This window comes from Tauraco erythrolophus, chromosome 1, assembly GCF_009769465.1.
Source record: "Tauraco erythrolophus isolate bTauEry1 chromosome 1, bTauEry1.pri, whole genome shotgun sequence".
In the NCBI taxonomy this organism is placed as follows: Eukaryota; Metazoa; Chordata; class Aves; order Musophagiformes; family Musophagidae; genus Tauraco; species Tauraco erythrolophus.
The window spans coordinates 77,944,470-77,962,745 of NC_141465.1; the positions used below are offsets into that span (position 1 = coordinate 77,944,470).

At 39.7% G+C, this 18,276-nt stretch overlaps 1 protein-coding gene across 1 annotated transcript in view; it reads left to right on the plus strand.

Annotated features, from left to right (window-relative positions):
- Nucleotides 1–18,276, plus strand: part of ABCC4 (ATP binding cassette subfamily C member 4 (PEL blood group)) — a 160,833-nt gene that overhangs the window by 50,385 nt on the left and 92,172 nt on the right. Inside the window, exons 14-19 of the mRNA XM_086611334.1 lie at nt 4,827–4,923; nt 6,295–6,510; nt 9,137–9,277; nt 10,669–10,706; nt 11,069–11,169; nt 14,851–14,997. Coding sequence (XP_086467460.1) covers nt 4,827–4,923; nt 6,295–6,510; nt 9,137–9,277; nt 10,669–10,706; nt 11,069–11,169; nt 14,851–14,997 — 740 coding nt within the window. The remainder of the gene's footprint in view (nt 1–4,826; nt 4,924–6,294; nt 6,511–9,136; nt 9,278–10,668; nt 10,707–11,068; nt 11,170–14,850; nt 14,998–18,276) is intronic.

Consider the following 18,276-nt stretch of genomic DNA (forward strand, 5'->3'; position numbering starts at 1 on the left):
GGTTTGTTAACTTTAAATATTATTTGTTTGTTTGTTTTTGTTGAATTGAAAGAGTGTAATTTCTAGAGAGATCTATCCCGAGTCTGGTATTCTGCATGATGAATGAAAGTCATTGATGCAACATTTTCAGGTGATACAAGACCAGGCAATGCTTCAGGCAGTTCTGGAGATGAACAGGGATTTGGAAAGTCTTGGTTATGGAATGTGAATTAATAGATGCATGCAGCGGGGTTAAGTGCAAAGTGTTGACTCCGTGAATGAGCAGGGATCAGTAGTACGACAGTTTTATGGAGAAGGAGGTGCAGATTGCAGTAGATCACAAATCTGGTTTGAGTCAGCAATGTCATGGTCTTGCTAAGGAAACCACACCCTGGGACTTGTGACCAGTACTGTATCTGGCAGTACAGGTAAAGGAATCCTCCTATTGTGTTTTGTACCTGTAAGGTCTCAGCTGGAGTAATGTTTCAATTTTGTGCACTTCCAAAACATGTGGACCAGCTTCAGACTCTGGTGTAGCTCATCAAGAACATTAAAGTGTTATGGATGGGGGAAAAAAAGAAGAAAAGAGAAAACTGTTTGTCACTTAAAAGAAAAAAAAAAAAAAGTAGTACATTTGGAGGAGCGTTTGGTTTGGTGGGGTTTTTTTCCTCTTGTTTGGAGGAGAAAGACTTTACTGTATAGAGGACTGTGTACACAGCAATAAACTGGTCTACTGACTTTGGGAAGTAGTGGATTGAAATTGTGCCAAAAGACATAAACATGGATTTTAGCTAAAAATTTTGTAATGGTGAAGGTAGCTTGCCCCTGTGTTGTGGGTTAGGCCGATCCGGCGACTAAACTCCACGCAGCTGGTCTCCCACTCCAGTAAAGTGGAGAGGAGAAAAATATAATAAAAGAGCTGAAGGTCGAGACAAGAACAGAGGAGCACCCACCAACCACGGTCCCAGGCAAAAGAGACTCAGTTTCCTTAAAGCAAAACAGTTTATTAACAGCTAACTAAAAAGACAAAAGCAAACAAAAATGTTTACTTGAGAGGATACCAAGAAAACAAGGCCAAATCTTAAAAACAACACCACTCCCCCCCTTTGCCTTTTCTTCCCGGCTCTACCTCCTCCCCCCAGCGGCGCAGGGGGGCAAGGAATGGGGGAGTGCAGGTCAGTTCATTCCATGTTGATACTGCCGCTTCTTTTAAAGGAGGAGTCCTTACACCATTGTCCCTTGCTTCAGTGGATCCCCTACTCACGGAGAAAGTGTGAGTCCTACCTGCAGGACGCAATCCTTCCCCATCGGATTGCTCCAGTGCAGGCTTTACCACAGTCTTGGATTCTTAGGGAGTTGTTGCCACTCGCTCTGGCATAGGTCATCATATCGACCTTAAATGTGTCTCCCTACAGACTTTAAATGCGTAAATGCGGCTCGACCTGTGCCCATGATTCACAATAGTCTCAGGCTCAGGCATCTCCTTTAACAAAGCACCTCCCCATCGGCGGGGTCATCCCACGGACTCTAGATGCGTACCGTGCTCAGGCTCTGGCATCTCTTCTCAACATGGATCCTCCACGGGCTGCGAGTGGGCCTTTAGCAGCAACGGGGAGCGCTCGCCGTCTCACCACTGGTCTGCAAGGGGCACTCAGCTGCGGCACACATTGTCCCGTTCCATCTTCACTGACCTGGTGTTGGTGTGGCCGTTTCTCTCAGATCTCAGTCCTTTCTGGGTGAACTCGGCCTGGTGGGTGCCCCGGGAGTGGGGCTGTCCCCGAGTTCCCCAAGTGGCTCCGCCGCCGCCATCCTCAGTGGGGGGGGCACCGGCCCAGCGCGGGCTGCCGCCCGGCCAGGCACCAGGGAGCAGGGGCTGAGCCCCCCTCCCTTCTCCTCGCTCCTGGGCAAAGGCACACCTTTCCGGTTCCTTTGTCCTGACGTAAATAGGGCAATTCACAAAGGCGCCGATTGGCTCAAGCCCCGAGGGGCATGAGAGTCTGTTCTGATGGGCAGCTTCTGCCACCTGGACGGACCTCCCCCCCCACATCAAACCATGACACCCTGGCATACATTTTCAAGGATGCTGAAATTTCTGTTGTTGAGCTTAAACATGCAGAACAACTCATCATACATCTGTCAGGAATGTTTTTAAGTTTAAATGGATTCTTACTTGGGAAAGAAGATCCAACTTTCATAGTCCCTTCATCCCCCTTTTCCTTATACTGAAGAGGCTGAAGAACCTTTGGGTCTTCTCCGTCTGGATCTCATCTGACCATGTGCACATGTGTGTGTGTGTCTGTGTGTGCTTGTGTATTTAATAGATGTGTAAATGAATTTAATAAATGTGATGATGGTGACTGCAATTTGTGCAGTAATTTGTCCTATTGTCATGTATCAGAGTCGAACTAATTGTGCTCACAGTCCAACTAACAGAGTATGCCTCTTGAGAGTAATGGAGAAGCACAAGGAGGGTAAATTTTGTGGGGTTTTAAACAGCAGGTAAAAAGGTGATGGCAGTTCTGGGTGTACTCCTGCAAATGCCTGAACCCTTGGACCAGGTATGTCCCCTGCTGAGTCACACTTTCCCTGGATTCTCTGTAATGTCAGTGAGAAAGGGAGACACTGTCTCCCAGACTCTTTCACCTAGAATTGATGAGTGCTTTTCTTCAGCTATGCAGAGCAGTATTTCTAAAATTAGATATGTGATGAAACTAAGCCTTTGTGAACCAGTTAAAAACATGAACACTTATGGACTATTTTGAGGTATGGTTTTTTGGTGTTTTTTTTTTCTTTTTCAGTTCTAAGACAATACTGAGTTTTCACTAATAAGAATTCAGCAGGCTCTCTGAGTTTTGGGCCAGCTCTTTTATCACATTCGGTTTTGCTCAGCCTCTCTTTGGCCTCTGGCTTCAGTCCTCTGTGGCAGCCAAAGCACCCTACAAAGTTAATGCTCACTGTAAGCTGCAAAACGAATGTTGTCAAGTGAGAGACAGAACATTTTTAAAAAAATAAAAAAATGTTTCAAACATAAAATTCAAGTAGTTTGATGTTTTGAAACAGACATTGAGTATATATTGAGTATTTTACTAGTTTTGCAACTTCTGTGCTTCATGATGATACAGTATTTTAAATGGCCAAATTTTCTAGTGAGCTGTCTGAGCAGTGAGTTGTTTAACTTGGTAATAGATCTAAGTATACACTCTTTGTTGCAATTTTTCCTCCCTGTGCTCCTGCCAGTGAATTGTGACAACAATTTTTCTACTCACCTGTTATCAACAGATTATTCAGCTAGCTTCTTTCTACCCAGATAGACATCAAATAGAGAGTTGTTGTTTTTTTAAAAAATTCTCAATTGAGTGAACTGATGTATCGGTGGAAATAAAAATTTCCACAGAGGTCATTTTTGCCTTCTCTCTTGAGATCAAGATCACGCAGGATGCTGTGCTGACAGCTCTAATGGGTTTGCTGTGATGCTGCGATAACCCACTTTTTTTTTCTCTCTCTTTTTTTTTTTTTTTTTTTGGTCCCCTCTAAATGCAAACCTAAAGTGCAGTGGGCTCACCGTGACTCAGGATCAAGATTTAAAGATTTTCAGCCTTCGGGTTTTCTAGTGGCTAGTTTGTCCCAGTAAGCTGTTAGGTACACATCTGGCACAGAAAATTCAGTGATCAAAGTGGTATATAGGCTGTGGGACTATGTAAGCAAAAGCTGGATCTCTTCATGGTGAATACTGATATAGTCTCTTTTGGCAGCTTTCCTACTAGGCAAGTAAATATCTTGTAGCCTCTCTGATCTTTGTCCAGTTCTCTGGATAAGTTCGGTTGAAGATTATATTTTGTTGCGTGTCTTCAGCTGGTTCTCTAGTTGCCATGTGGCTTGTTTCAGCGACTGCTCAGAGGGTAGACATTAACCACACCAGAATAATATTCCTGTGAAGAACTTGGTGTATAAATAGTTGCAACTGCTCAAATAGTTATGCTGCTGCAAATACCTTGATTATTTGTTCTCTTGGCCACCTAAGAATGACATCATGGTTTTATAGTAGCTTGAATGCTGCATAGCAGGCGTAGAACTTTCTTAGAAAGAGTGTTGGTTTTAACTGCGCAATTTATTTGGAACACTATAATGTACTTTCTGCATGTTATTATGCTGACTAGTACTTGTATTAACTGTTTTATAGTACTCTACTTCCTACAGTCTTTGTAGGAGTGATAAAATAGGTGTTAAAAGCTGTGTAGGGAGTTAATTGGATATACAACATGAAGGTATGAAACACAGTAAGCAATATGATATCATTGCTGTTAAGATCATGTTCTTTTTCTGCCTCACTCCCCTTAACTGCTTATTTGAATTTCTGCATTGAATTTGTACTGTTGGATTCCTGTGACTTCACTTGTGTTTCTTTGGAGCATAGGGAGAGAGAATTTGGGTGTGGGGAAGGTTTTGTTTCTTTCTCTTTTGCAGTGAATGCCACCCTCCCGTGTCCCGTTAGCAAACAGGAGTTAGCGTGTTAGCAAAAATGAGCCAACAGGAGTGGATCTGTCAAGGAAAACGCACAGTGCCGTTTATTAGGAGGATGTTTAAGAATTTCAATTAAATGTCTTTAAGATATTTCTTCCTCTTTCATCCCAGACCAGAAACATGAAATTTCTTTTCCCTACCTTGAAAACTTACAAAGTTAAGGAAGGAACATATTTGTCAAGTGTGATTTTCATAAATCTAATGAACATGAGCATCTTTTTTTCTTATTTTAAAAACTGTATAGTTGAATAGAAGATATTTTCCAGAAATAGTCACGACGTTTCAGGATACTTCATTTTTTGATTAATTTTTCCATCTCTTTGCAGATGTATTTGTCAAGCCTTACATCAGAAGATCTCTGTTTTGGTCACTCACCAGTTGCAATATCTCCATGCTGCAAATCAGATTATAATTTTAAAAGATGTAAGTGATTTCAGTGTCAGTACTTTTATATCTCACATACTCTCTAATTATCCTTTTTAATCTAAAAATGAAAAAAAAAAAAGTTAGAGGTTTTTGTTTTCTGTTTGTAAATATATTTTCTGTCTACTAATGACTATATATGTTTTTAAAGGTTTGTAATTATTAATAGAAATCAGTTGATTTTTATTAGAATACCTTCCCTGAAAAATCCGAGTTTTATCGTGCATAAACATAATCTTACGTATTGATTTTTATCTTATGTATATATAATATACTGTGAGAGAATTGCTTCTCTTGAGACTATGTTAATACTTTGCTTTTATTCTTCTTTCTTACAGTTTTGTGTGAATTAAGAACTATGTAGATTTTGCAACCAGTCCCATTTCTAAACTAAGACTGAGAAATGGCCACAGATACCTTTGAGAATAAGCAGGCTTTCAGCGATACTGATTACTTCCAAACTGTTGTACCAGATATTCACGGGTAGAGGGGAAGTGGCTTTAAACTGAAAGAGTATAGATTTCCATTAGATATAAGGAAGAAATTTTTTACGTTGAGGGTGGTGACACATTGGAACAGGTTGCCCAGAGAAGTTGTGGATGCCCCATCCTTGGCGGTGTTCAAGGCCAGGTTGGATGAGGCTTTGAGCAGCGTGGTCTAGTAGAAGGTGTCCCTGCCCATGGCAGAGGGGTTGGAACTAGATGATCTTTGAGGTCCCTTCCAATCCAAACTGTTCTATGATTCTATAAATGCAAGAACTTCAGTTGGTTTTTTTTTTGTTTTTTAAGGATGAGTAGCGAAGTACTTCAGATTACTTTTGATGCATCACAGAGTTGCAACAAAGGACACTAACTGTGTTTTTCTTCCCATTCAAATCTCTTTAAAAGTTACAGTAGCTTTCTTGAAATGCCTATGTGATAGAGCTGTAAGAAGTGTGGAAATGGTCTGTGTTGCTCCTTATAGAGCTATATGAAGACCAAAATATTAAGCTGCTGTTTACCCCTCGCCCAGAGTAATACAAAAAGACTGATGGTTATGTATCTCGTTCAACAGCTTGACCTAAAGGTGCATGGCTGTCTCCTGCAGCCTCTCCAAAGAGGTAATTCTCACCTGGCTGTAACTGGGAATTTTGTCATCCTGTTTGTGTGCTCCTTGGCCTGGTTACTACTGGGAAGGGACTGGTTAGGGGGTGAAGAGCTTGTTTCTGCTCTCCTAAATGAGGAACTGATAGTTAGAGGCGTCAGCTCAGTTACTGCAGTGGGATGTGTGCTCAGCAACTGCAGAACCCCAGAGGCAGCAGGGTTAGATAGGAAAAATTGTCTTTTACAGAAAGTGTATAACGAAGATAATCAAAGCTTATATTAATTCTAGGGTAAAATGATGGGGAAAGGTACCTATTCAGAGTTCCTGAGATCTGGCATTGACTTTGCATCCCTTCTGAAAAAAACTGAGGAGGTAGAACAGACATCAGTTCCAGGAACCCCCAACCTGAAGTCTGCCCGGAGCCGAACCTTCTCGGAGTCCTCCGTCTGGTCCCAGGATTCTTCTGTCCACTCACAGAAAGACGGAGCAGTGGAACAGCCACCTGTGAGTGCTCAAAGGATAGACATGTTTCAGTTCTTGTCTGGCTGGTTTTTAACTTCAACTGCAATAAGGGCTTTCCCTCCTGCGTTTGAATTTCAGGGACTGTTGGATTGCGTTTGCAGGTGAGAGCTCACCCCAGGTAGATCTGCCCAGCGCTGTGCTTGGCTGGCAGTCCTGCCACCTGGACCACAGAGGGCAGGCGTCCCACACCTCTGCCCTGTTCTGTTCAAACCTGGCGGAGTGAGTTTGTTCAGGTTCAACATCAGCTGTGCTGGATGCAGGAAGCATTCCTGTAGGTGTCCCAAGACACTGTGCTGTGCTTCCTTCATCCTGTCCTCTGACAGCGGTGCTTTAAAGGGCCAGTACCACTGTATTGGGTGGGTTCTGTCTGTTTGTGCAGTGCTGAGCTCAAATTAATAACTTCTCCTGAAATCCTGAGCTCTGGGAAGTGCATGCAGAAGAGGCGGCTTTATACAAAGTCTACATTTGCATGGCTGGCATTAACATACCCACATGATCTTGAGCTGTCCTTGAGGGGGTAACTTTGGGGCACCACTGCATTGCTCTCCCCAGCCCTTCTGTTGATGAAAACAGAATGCTTTGTATGGTGCCAGCTTGACTTCCCGATGCCTTGTTATCTCTTGGTCTACACAGTGCAAAAGCAGCCATAAGGTTTCTGTACCAGCAGTGGCCTTCTGCTGGTGTGCTCGCATTCACACAAAACAGTGCAGGAGCCCTGTAATGCTGCTAGGCTTGTGCTAGCACTGCATCCATGGGGCACATGGAACAAATGGAACGAGTAATCCCTGTGCGTCCCTGATGATTGTCATCTTTGTGCTATAGGTATATATTATTTCTTTTCTATAATAAAAAGCAGTCAGGAAAAAAAAAAAAAGAATGATGCTATGGACTCTTGATTTCTGCACCTTTTTGGAGGAATGGTTTTATGCTCCAAAGCAGTAAACTTATCTGATGTTATTAATGTCCCAGTGGTGACTCCACTGTTGAATCCACAGAGGTGCGCCAGACTTTTTAGCACCATTAGAGCTGTTGGATGGGTGAGGGGGCTGGCGAAACAAAAAAAAACAAGATAGGCTTCTCTTCTATAGGTGAGTAGGTGGGATTTCTTTTTTCACTTCTGTGTCTGGTCTGTTGATTCCACTGCTCTTGTACAGCTGTGTCTCCTGACAACAAAATCAAATGTTATGTGTCCACTAAACCAGCACTAGTTTTTCTATCATATATTCTTATTTGTCATTTCACTTGTTTACTCCGAACAGATGCTTTGTTGGTATTTACAAGGAGGTGATTAGGACTTTATGGTTAATTTGTTACTCTGGGCATATGTCGATTGATCTTGGTGCATACTTGCAGAAAAGCGTTTACTTCAAATGCTTTTCTGAAAAATAAATATTACACACACTTGGATTCTGAAAACAGAATCTTTCCCAAAAGACGGCCTTAGTTTCCAGAGCTGTTATGACTGAAGGTAGTGTATAAGAAAAGAAAAACCTGGTTTAGCTGTCAGTTAGATTAAATATTTCTGGCTGTAAATGAAGCCATGTTGCATGCTGTGATGCAATGCAAAATGAAGTTCTCACAATGTCATTCTACAGAGTACATTCTTTGGTATTGCTGCACTGGGAGTAATTTTTTTTGTCAAAGCTATAGTTTTGATATTTAAAATTTTTATATGCATAATCACTTTGTCTCCTTATTTAATTGTTCGTTCTGAGCCGTGACTGGACAGGCTGGATAAATCAGCCAAGGCCAATTGTATGAGGTTCAACAAGGCCTGTGTCCTGCATTTGGGTCACAGCAACCCCATACAATGCTACAGGCTTGGGGAAGAGTGGATGGAAAGCTGCCTGGCTGAATAGGACCTGGGGGTTTTGGTCTGCAGCCAGCTGAATATGAGCCGGCAGTGTGCCCAGGTGGCCAAAAGGCCAATAGCATCCTGGCTTGTATCAGAAATAGCGTGGCCAGCAGGACTAGGGAAGGGATTGTCCCCTGCACTTGGCACTGATGAGGCGGCACCTCAAATACTGTGTTCAGTTTTGGGCCCCTCACTACCAGACAGACATTGAGGTGCTGGAGCGTATCCAAAGAAGGGCAATGAAGCTGGTGAAGGGTCTAGAGAACAAGTCTTGTGAGGAGCAGCTGAGAGAACTGAGGTTGTTCAGTCTGGAGAAAAGGAGGCTGAGGGGAGACCTTATGACTCTCTACACCTACCTGAAAGGAGGTTGTAGCGAGGTGGGTGTTGGTCTCTTCTTTCAAGTAACAATCGATAGGACAAGAGGGAATGGCCTCAAGTTACGCCAGGGGAGGTCTAGGTTGGCTATTAGGAAAAATGTCTTCATCGAAAGGGTTGTCAAGCATTGGAACAGGCTGCCCAGGGAAGTGGTGGAGTCACCATCCCTGAAGGTATTTAAAAGATGTGCAGATGTGGTGCTCGGAGCCATGGTTTAGTGGTGGACTTGGCAGTGTTAGGTTAATGGTTGGACTCAGTGGTCTAGAAAGTTTCTTCCAACCTAAACGATTCTATGATTCTGTGACTTTCAAGTGGCTTAGTCTGTGTCTGTGATTGCAAGGTTGATGGTTTTTATTCCGTTGTGGTTTTTTTTTCCAGGCTGAAAATGCACTGGCTACAGTGCCAGAGGAGAGTCGCTCTGAGGGAGAAATAAACTTTAAGGTTTACAGAAAATATTTCACTGCAGGAGCAAACTACTGTGTGATTTTTATACTTTTATTATTCAATATTTTGGCACAGGTAAGTTGTCGGGAGCCACAAATAATATTGAATGTATTTTTGGTTTGCCTGCTTTCTTTTTTCTTTCTTGCTTCTTTTGAACATAGTGTGTGCTTGTTATGATGATGTTTCATCTAAAATGTTTGGGAGCATGATGTTCTTTAATAATTTTGTAGTATACTTGGATCAAATTTTATATATCAGCATGGAGTTTTGGTTCAGCATTGAGAGGTCTTGCACTGATCCTTATTTCAGCAGTTTTAATACTTCAATAAAATAATTATTCTACTGGCAGCATGGCACAGAAATTATACGCCAGTCTAATTTTTGGAGATACAGAACAAAATCATAAGGTGTATGAAGTAGTGTTTAACAAATCTGAACAATCAGTATGTTTCCAGTTGAGGAGGGTAAAGAGATTGACTGGGTAGAGGAGGAGAGAGTCCAACAGAAGTGTTAAAAGAAAAACTTGTCTGCTGATAAGCGCAGGTTATAAGAGGGACTAGAAGGAGGGTGCCTGTTTAGCAGAAGAAGAAAGTGAAGAAGAGGATAGGCAGATATTGTGTGTAATGCAGACTGTAGCAAGTACATGAAAGAATTTTTAAATAAGGAAAATGATTTTGAAACTTACTGAAAGACATGGTGAGCTGAGGAAGCTGCGTGAAGTTAGCTTGTTGCCTTTTTCTCTGTTTCCTGCTGGGAAAGTGTAAATTTGTTTCATGGAAATGATTGGTCTTGGCTGTAAAAAATAGCCTATAAATTTAAACATGTTACTTGCTTTTTGGTTATCGTTGAATTGAGTTTGTTGGAAAGATAGCTAAGCAAGATCAAATCTCTGCAGCAGACTGCCCAGAACTTTAAATCCACATGAACAGAGGTGTATTTTGAGATAAATAGCCCTGTTACAAGTCTGTAGTCACCTCTGAGCGCAGAAGGAAGGTGGCAGTAGTTTTTCTCTCCCTCTTTTCTCTCATCCTTCTTCAACCTTGTTTCTGGTAATTATCTCCTGTAAACACAAATTTCTGGACTGGTAACATCAGAAAGTTTGTTAATCAAAAAGCATTTGGAATATCTCTAGTAGCAAATTTAGGAACTGAAAAAATGACTTCTTTAATGTGCAATTAACATACATTAGGAAGAGCTACTATATTTTGTTTGCTTAAGTGCATTGCTTTCTTTTAGTTTGATATCATGTGAGGTAATTTAAGGTAACTTCTTTCTTTGTAGAGGATTCTAATGCACCTTCTAATGTGCTTTGCAAATTGCTGCTGGTCTTGAAAGACTGGATGGCATACTTTCCTGAATATGTGATGTTTTCCCAGAGAACATGAAAGAATAGCAAGGAAATTTAATTTTCTAATGTTTTTTTTCATTTTGTAAGATAATTCTTGTATTTTCCCCTTTTACTCAAGGTGGCATATGTGCTACAGGACTGGTGGCTTTCTTACTGGTAAGTTGATCATAATAACTGGTCAGTCATTTCTGCCTTTTCAGTCAAGAAAAGTTTGTCTAATAGAAATCAGTGTTGTATAGGTGATGGGAGGGGAACCCCCTGTTCTAGGAAACGTCACAGCATGCTTGATCTTTTTCTTATCTTCACTCATTTTTAGGGTGGAAAAAAATTTAAGTTTTATGCTGAAGTGTAGCCTGTGATAGCTTCTACTTGTGGTGTGATGCATGACAATATCAGTACATGAGGTCTTTTGAACTAAAGATTTCAACAAGAGTTGAATCTAGAAACAGTTAAATGTACTCATGAATATTTGCAGAATGCAATTTGATGATCATTATCTTCTGTATGCATTTCCACAGGGCAAATCATCAAGAAAAGTTGAATGTCACAACAAATGGAAAAAATGGAGCAAATGAGACCGAACATCTAGACCTTAACTTTTATTTGGGAATTTACGCAGGTAATTACACATGCACATGTGTGTGTGTCTAAAGAACTATTTATTATCTGACCTATTATCATAAACAGTTTTCAGAGGTGTAAAGCAATGGCAATGGGGGGAAATGTGATTTCAAGCAGTAACTGAGTAATGTCTTAACAGATTAGAAGCCTCAGTCTTGCTTCTTGACTAAATTAATTGGAATAAATAAAAAAATCTAATGGAAGAAATAGGTTGAATGCAGACTCTTAATTTGCTTTGCCTTGATTTTGGAAAGTAAACTAGGAATTGAGTATTCAAAAAGTCAGTCACCGTAAGGTTGCAGTTATTGTCTATACTAATAGGTCATTGAGCTAAATCTTCAGTCATTATATGGATGGGCAAGAGGGATTAGAAATGGATCTTCATTCTGCGCTGTTCTAAAAATTGGCATGGCAACATTCCTTCTGAAGTGCTGTAGCAAAAGAACCAGTTTTTAAGAAGTATCCTAGATGGGTATGCAAAGCAGGAAGTTAAAAAATATTTCCGTGTATTTCAAGAGGTAGGCATATGCCTCTGAATATCCAGAAAAGGGTATTGATCCTTGTTTTCAGGCATCCAAACATCTTGAAATAGTACTCTGAAATGTTGTAAAACTTGGCATAGAAAAATCATGTGTAGAAATAAGCTCTCAGACTCTGCTATTTAGCACTTCTAGTGATGTACTGTGTTGTATGGCATGTTAATTTCTTGATGGAGATGTAAATGATAGGTCTGAGAAAACAGGTGGAATACCAGAAGAATGTGCATTGAATGTATTCGGAAACATCCCTCCTGGGTGAGAGGCTGGGTGGAGGATTTTTTGTTTAGGTTTTTTTCAGGAATACACGTGATCCAAGTGCTTGACGGAAAACATTGTGCTTGGCCTGGGAAGCAGCAATTTAGGAGCCAGATAAATTTGGCTCTTATTTTCTCTGTTGTCGTGGGTTATGTTGAACCGCCCCACACACAGCCGGTCACTCCCCCTCCCCCACCCCCAGGAATGAGGGAGAGAATTAAAGGATAAACGTGAAACCCGTGGGTTGAGATAAGAGTGATTTAATACAGATGATTTAATACAATGTAGGTGCTCACCACCCCTCGTATGCGAAGCCCGTCTCGTCCCGAAAACTGCAAATCCCGGACGAACGCGAGGCCCCGAAATAGAGAGGGGCAGAGAGGGAGAGAAAGAGAGAGAGAGAGAAAGAAAAAAAAAACAGCAGAGCAGCAGCGCAGCAAGCGCAAAAGAGCAAAAGTGCAAAAAGAGCAAAAGCGCAAAAGCCCTTCTTCCCGGCTGACCCTCGCTTTTATACTGGGCATGACGCTGCATGATATGGAATACTAATTGGCCAGTTTGGCCCTCAGTCTTAAGTTCCACACAAATGACAAGGGGAATCGTGTCCCCCTTGTCCCAGCTATGCTCCCCCCTTATCCTGCCGTGTTTCTGTACTCCGCACACTGAAAAGTCCTTGGAGTTTCACTTCCAACCACAAACATCAGCTTGCTATCAACATTCTTCTCAGAGTGAGCCTCTGAGTGAAACCAAAACAGGGAGCTCTTCTGGCTGTTAAAAAAAAACTCTGTCCCAGCTAAAACTGGGACATCTGTGTAATGTCTTATTTCATGAGCCGTTCCAGTGGACTGCACAGTATGATTAAGTGTGGCAAACTTGGCTTTCTCTGACCATATAACCTAAACCACATTATGGAAAATTTTATCCTTTAAGGCAAATTTTGTTCTAGCAGAACAGCAAAAGTTACCTTTATATTGAAATGTTCGGATGGCTTAGTGAGATGTTTGCAATAGTTGAACAGAGAGCATTGAGTTACCTACACAAAATTGTAAGTGAAGTTGAAAAAGTTATAAAAAGATAGTACATTTCATATGAAGTATATAATAATCCAACATACCTTTTTCTATAACCTCTGAAACTCCATAAAACGATTTAACATTTTTATTTCTGATTCTCAATGTTTGGAAAAAAAAAAAAAATTTACCATGATAGTTCCTTTCTAGTCCTTGTTGTTTCTATGAGACCAAGATTTAGAAGAGTAAAATTTCTGTTGATGCAAAACCCCATTGGCCAGAGCGGAGGTACCAATTCCACATCTTTTCCATAAAGTAAGCGTGCAAAGAGTCCTTGTCTCTCTCATACCGAGGTGGTAAGCTCGTAAAGGGGGGAGGCAAAAACCTTCGGCATGAGACAGACCGGATGAAGGACTTGAAAGGAAGTCTTTTTCCTCACCCTTCTTAGCCATTAGGTCTTTTCAGGTGATTTGTTTGGTGAGGGTCATGGCAGCAACTTCGAGAGGCTTCGAAGTCTGGGTGAAGTTGTACAGAAATGTGGGGTTCCCGGGACGTGCTCTCTCTCCTCCCATCTCTCCCACAGACTGTTGTTCTAACCCACGTGGGTTCTGTCACAGCCTCCTGCTTAGCAGCTCTTCGGCTCTCCTTTTGCATGACCCAGCTTTCCTGTTTGGATACGCACAGTTACTCTTGAAAAGGTGTTTTCTTTTACCTGGCCTGGAGTACAGCAGTCAGGACAAGGCGAACAAGCTCTCATCTCAGCCACATGCTTTTTTTTCTTAAAAACAGCACCACACAAAACACGGCCAATAAACTGCAAGCAGACAAGGGAGATAGTGATACTTTTTCTTGCATCCTGGTAGGATACAGCAGTAAGCAAGATGGAATAACTGATTGACTTAACCACATCATACAGTTTAAAACCTCAGTCTTTCCCACTGTTGCCATAGCTGAAACTGAATTCCATCCAGTTTTAGCCTGTCTTTAAAATAGGTAGTGTTTTATGTTGATAGTCAGGGTCTAACTTAATGGTGTCCTCAAGGCCTGACCATCTGGGCTTGTGGTGGCAGTGCTTCGTTTCTGGAGCAGATCACCTGCAGCCTGAAGGCACTGCCAAATGTGAAGTTAACACCTTCTCTTCACTGAGAATTTGGGCAGGATGTTGGAGGCTACTCACAGCAAATAGAGCAGCAGCAATCTCATCATTCTTCGTTTCCGTCTTTTGCCTTGTAGTACCCCTGTCTTGTAAATGGAGGTGTGCCCAGGAGAAAGACAAACAGCCTGCAGACCAGTTCCCTAAAGGGACTCTATTTCACATGGCATAAGGGATGCATCTTACAGTGTGTTAAAGAAATACACATAATTTAAATGATTTGATGTGGTTTACAAGGGGAAGAATGGCATGAGCGATTTGGGCCGATTGAGAATAACTCGAGGTCGTCTCTCAATAGCCATGTATATATTACTTGGTTAATACCTGCTGGCAAATGTTGAATCTTCAGTGACCTCTGCAAGCCACAATTATACATGGCACTGTGAAATGAATTTCTTAGCAGAGCTGTTACACAAAAGGTTTTAATACAGATTTATTTTATTATTTTGGTTAACAGACATTTCCTGCATTTCTATAAAGTACCAATTCTTTCAAACTGAAAGGGAGTTGTTTAAATCGATGATATGATAGTAACTGAAGCTAGTGATAAATGTAAGATGTCTTATGTTCTACATTCAGTCTGAGACCCTAGGCTTAAGTTTGGATTCTTGCTATATACAGATGTCAAAAAAATTTCGTTTTAGTTCATTTTTATTTTTAAATTCTTTTCTGTATGAAAGATTGATACCTGTATGCATGCACTGTCCTTGTTTTTTATGTTTCAGGTTTAACAGTGGCTACAATACTGTTTGGCATAATAAGAAGTCTTCTGGTGTTTCAAGTTCTTGTTAATTCTGGTCAGACTTTGCACAACAAAATGTTTCAATCCATTTTGAAAGCTCCTGTGTTGTTTTTTGACAGAAACCCTATAGGTAAGTTTAATAGTAAAAAAAATCTTTAGTATTTAATGATTTAATGTACCTCGTTGATTATGTTAACTGTACTATATCTGAGCAATTATGAATTTATAGTATTTTTGCACATTTGTGGGAGTTTTTTACTTCTTATAATTAAAATGTTTAAATTTAAATGTAGTCTTTTAAAATTTAAGAGTGTTGACTGCTTGTTGATGATTGGTCTTACTCTTTTCAAGTGCAGTCTACAGAAAAATGAATTGTAGATTGTTGTACAGTGACTTGTTCGTTGCATTGCTGATGTTCTGGTTCAGTTACACAGTGGTCTTCTCCATATGCTGAATGTATATGCGTATGTTTTGTGGAGATGCCTTTCTTGTGCTTTTCTTTGAAAGCTTGAGCCCCAAAATTATTTCCTCCTCTAAAAAGTAATTTTAAGCATGTGTGGTAATTCACAGTTTTTGAGAAACTGTGTAGCTTACTCTCCTTCCAGAATGGACAGAAGTGTAAAGCATACAATTTAAAAATACAATCCAGATCCTTATGTTCCTCAAAAGAAAAGAGAGAGACGCCGGAGCAGAGTGAGGAGAGTGTGAAAGTGGGGTGGTACTGATTTGATAGCCAGTCTTACATGAGAAACAGAAATCTGATAGCCTTCACTCCCTTGAAGAAAAGGAACACAGACGACTTCTCATAGTTCCAGAAGCTGTTTAATGATTGTAAGGGTATATAGTGATGGCTTTATTGTTTCAGAGTAGTTACTAAAATTAGTAATTTTCAGGGGAAACAATATAAATGTGGAGAAAAAGTTCATGCCTATAATACGATGAATGAAACGTACAATTTCCCCTTTAAAAAAAGAGTCTACAACTGCGCAAGTTTAAGGCTGATCTGCTTGTACTGTGAGTCTGTGGTGGTGTGAATTCAAGGCCACTGCAAAGAATTAATAGTGAAGCCCTAAGCTCTGGAGACAGATTAGTGAAGAGCTAGTGAGAGCACATACATCACAGGAAATCATAGTACTGGTGGGGTTTGTTGAGATAGACAGGGATTTTCCTCTTTTTCCTTTTTTTTTTTTTTTTTTTGGTGTATGTGTGGCATATCTAGTTACTGCATTTTTGAGGGAATACATAATCATCTTGTAAGAATGCCTATAAACATGGCTCATTGTAACAAACAGAACCATAGAGCAAACATCAGGGACAATACAGAGTAATAAATAACAGTTTGCTTTGTAGCATACTGTGAAGGTCGAATTAGCAGTGCTTTGTAAAAGAGTGACATTCATAAAACCTGTCTATCGCTGAGATTCACACACTGTCATGACTTACAGATGTGTGTTTCTATTTATCAGCAGATATTTTGTAATAGAAGATTAACTTCAGTGTGCATATATTTCTTTCCCTTCATCTTTCTTCTGGTCATGGTGGCATGCAAAGGTACTGCTGTTCTGATCTATGCATCTTTTCAAAAAGGAAGATAGAAAAAGGAAAAGATGATATGTGAGACGATGCTCCTGTTCAGAACTGCAGCATGTGGCAGTTCTGAAATACTGTTTTAAACATCTGTGTTTCATTTTTCGATTTACGTGGGTTTTTTATGTGTATTTATCTTTTAGAACTTCAGATGCTATTTTCTTGCGTTGGGATGAGGTTTGTTTAAGTAGAAGTCTTTTTATTTCTTTTTTCTTTTTTCTTTTTTCTTTTTTTTCTTTTTTCTTTTTTTCTTTTTTTTCTTTTTTCTTTTTTTCTTTTTTTTCTTTTTTTCTTTTTTCTTTTTTCTTTTTCCTTTTTTTCTTTTTCCTTTTTTCTTTTTTCCTTTTTTTCTTTTTTTCCTTTTTTTTCTTTTTTCCTTTTTTCTTTTTTCCTTTTTTCTTTTTTCCTTTTTTTCTTTTTTCCTTTTTTTCTTTTTTCCTTTTTCTTTTTCCTTTTTTCTTTTTTTTCCTTTTTTTCTTTTTTCCTTTTTTCTTTTTTCCTTTTTTCTTTTTTCCTTTTTTCTTTTTTTCCTTTTTTTCTTTTTTCCTTTTTTCTTTTTTCCCTTTTTTTCCCTTTTTCTTTTTCCCTTTTTCTTTTTTCCCTTTTTCTTTTTTCCCTTTTTCTTTTTTTCCCTTTTTCTTTTTTCCCTTTTTCTTTTTTCCCTTTTTCTTTTTTCCCTTTTTCTTTTTCCCTTTTTCTTTTTTCCTTTTTTCTTTTTTCCTTTTTTCTTTTTTCCTTTTTTCTTTTTTCCTTTTTTCTTTTTTCCCTTTTTCTTTTTCCCTTTTTCTTTTTTCCCTTTTTCTTTTTTCCCTTTTTTCTTTTTTTCTTTTTTCTTTTTTCTTTTTTCCTTTGTTTTTCTTTTTTTTTCTTTGTTTTTCTTTGTTTTTTCCTTTTTTTTTTTTCTTTTTTTAAGGCTATGGAAGACATACTAAAAAGAAATTGAAATTATTAAAGGCTTCTTTTTCTAAGGTTGTGATTGTAATAGCCAAGCCAAGCTATAAGTTATCATATCCCATAATAGCAAAGCTGATATTGCAGTGACAGATCTGTCATTTAAGCATCCAGCGTGTTCTCAGTATTTGTCTAAGTCTCTAAGACCTTAGTAGAAGCAGTTGCTGAACTGACTCTTACTGTTTTACTTCTCCAAAAATAATCAGCAATTAAAAAATGCCACAGTCGGTATTTTGAACACACAGTGATCCGTGTTTCAAATTCAAGGAAGGAAACTTAAATGAATAGACATCCCAAGATTTCGATAGTTCTTATTGGGGAAACAGACTAATGAGCAGCATCAGGGAGTCGACATTAGGAAATGGAAGTATGTGGTGAATCATGACATGTCTGTCAGCTCCCAACAGTGTAGTTCCAATCAGTCATGGTGAATAAATGAAATGACTTATTTCTAAAAAAATTATGCTTTGTGAATCAGTTTAGGCATGAGCCCACGATCTCGCTTTACAGATTGCATTAGCAATATACAGGGAGGAGGTGATTGTAAAGGGAATAGTAGCTAGCATCTTACCCAGATGATACAAGAATTTGAATGTGGTTTTGGAACCTGGATTATGTAGCAGAGACAGAGAGAAATATGAAGACCCCTTTCCTTTCTCTCTTCCCACCCAAAAATATTTGTATGTACACAGATTTCACCTTTCTGTAATTTGGCATAGGTCTAAAAATAGTCAGATGTTACTGCTTTTAAGTATGTTTGGCATTGGAAGAACCTTATTAATAAACAACTGTCTCTTTCTTTCTTAAGCACTTAACCTAACCCTACTGAGCTGATAATCCTAAGTGACTAAAGCTTATTGTGTTATCCAGC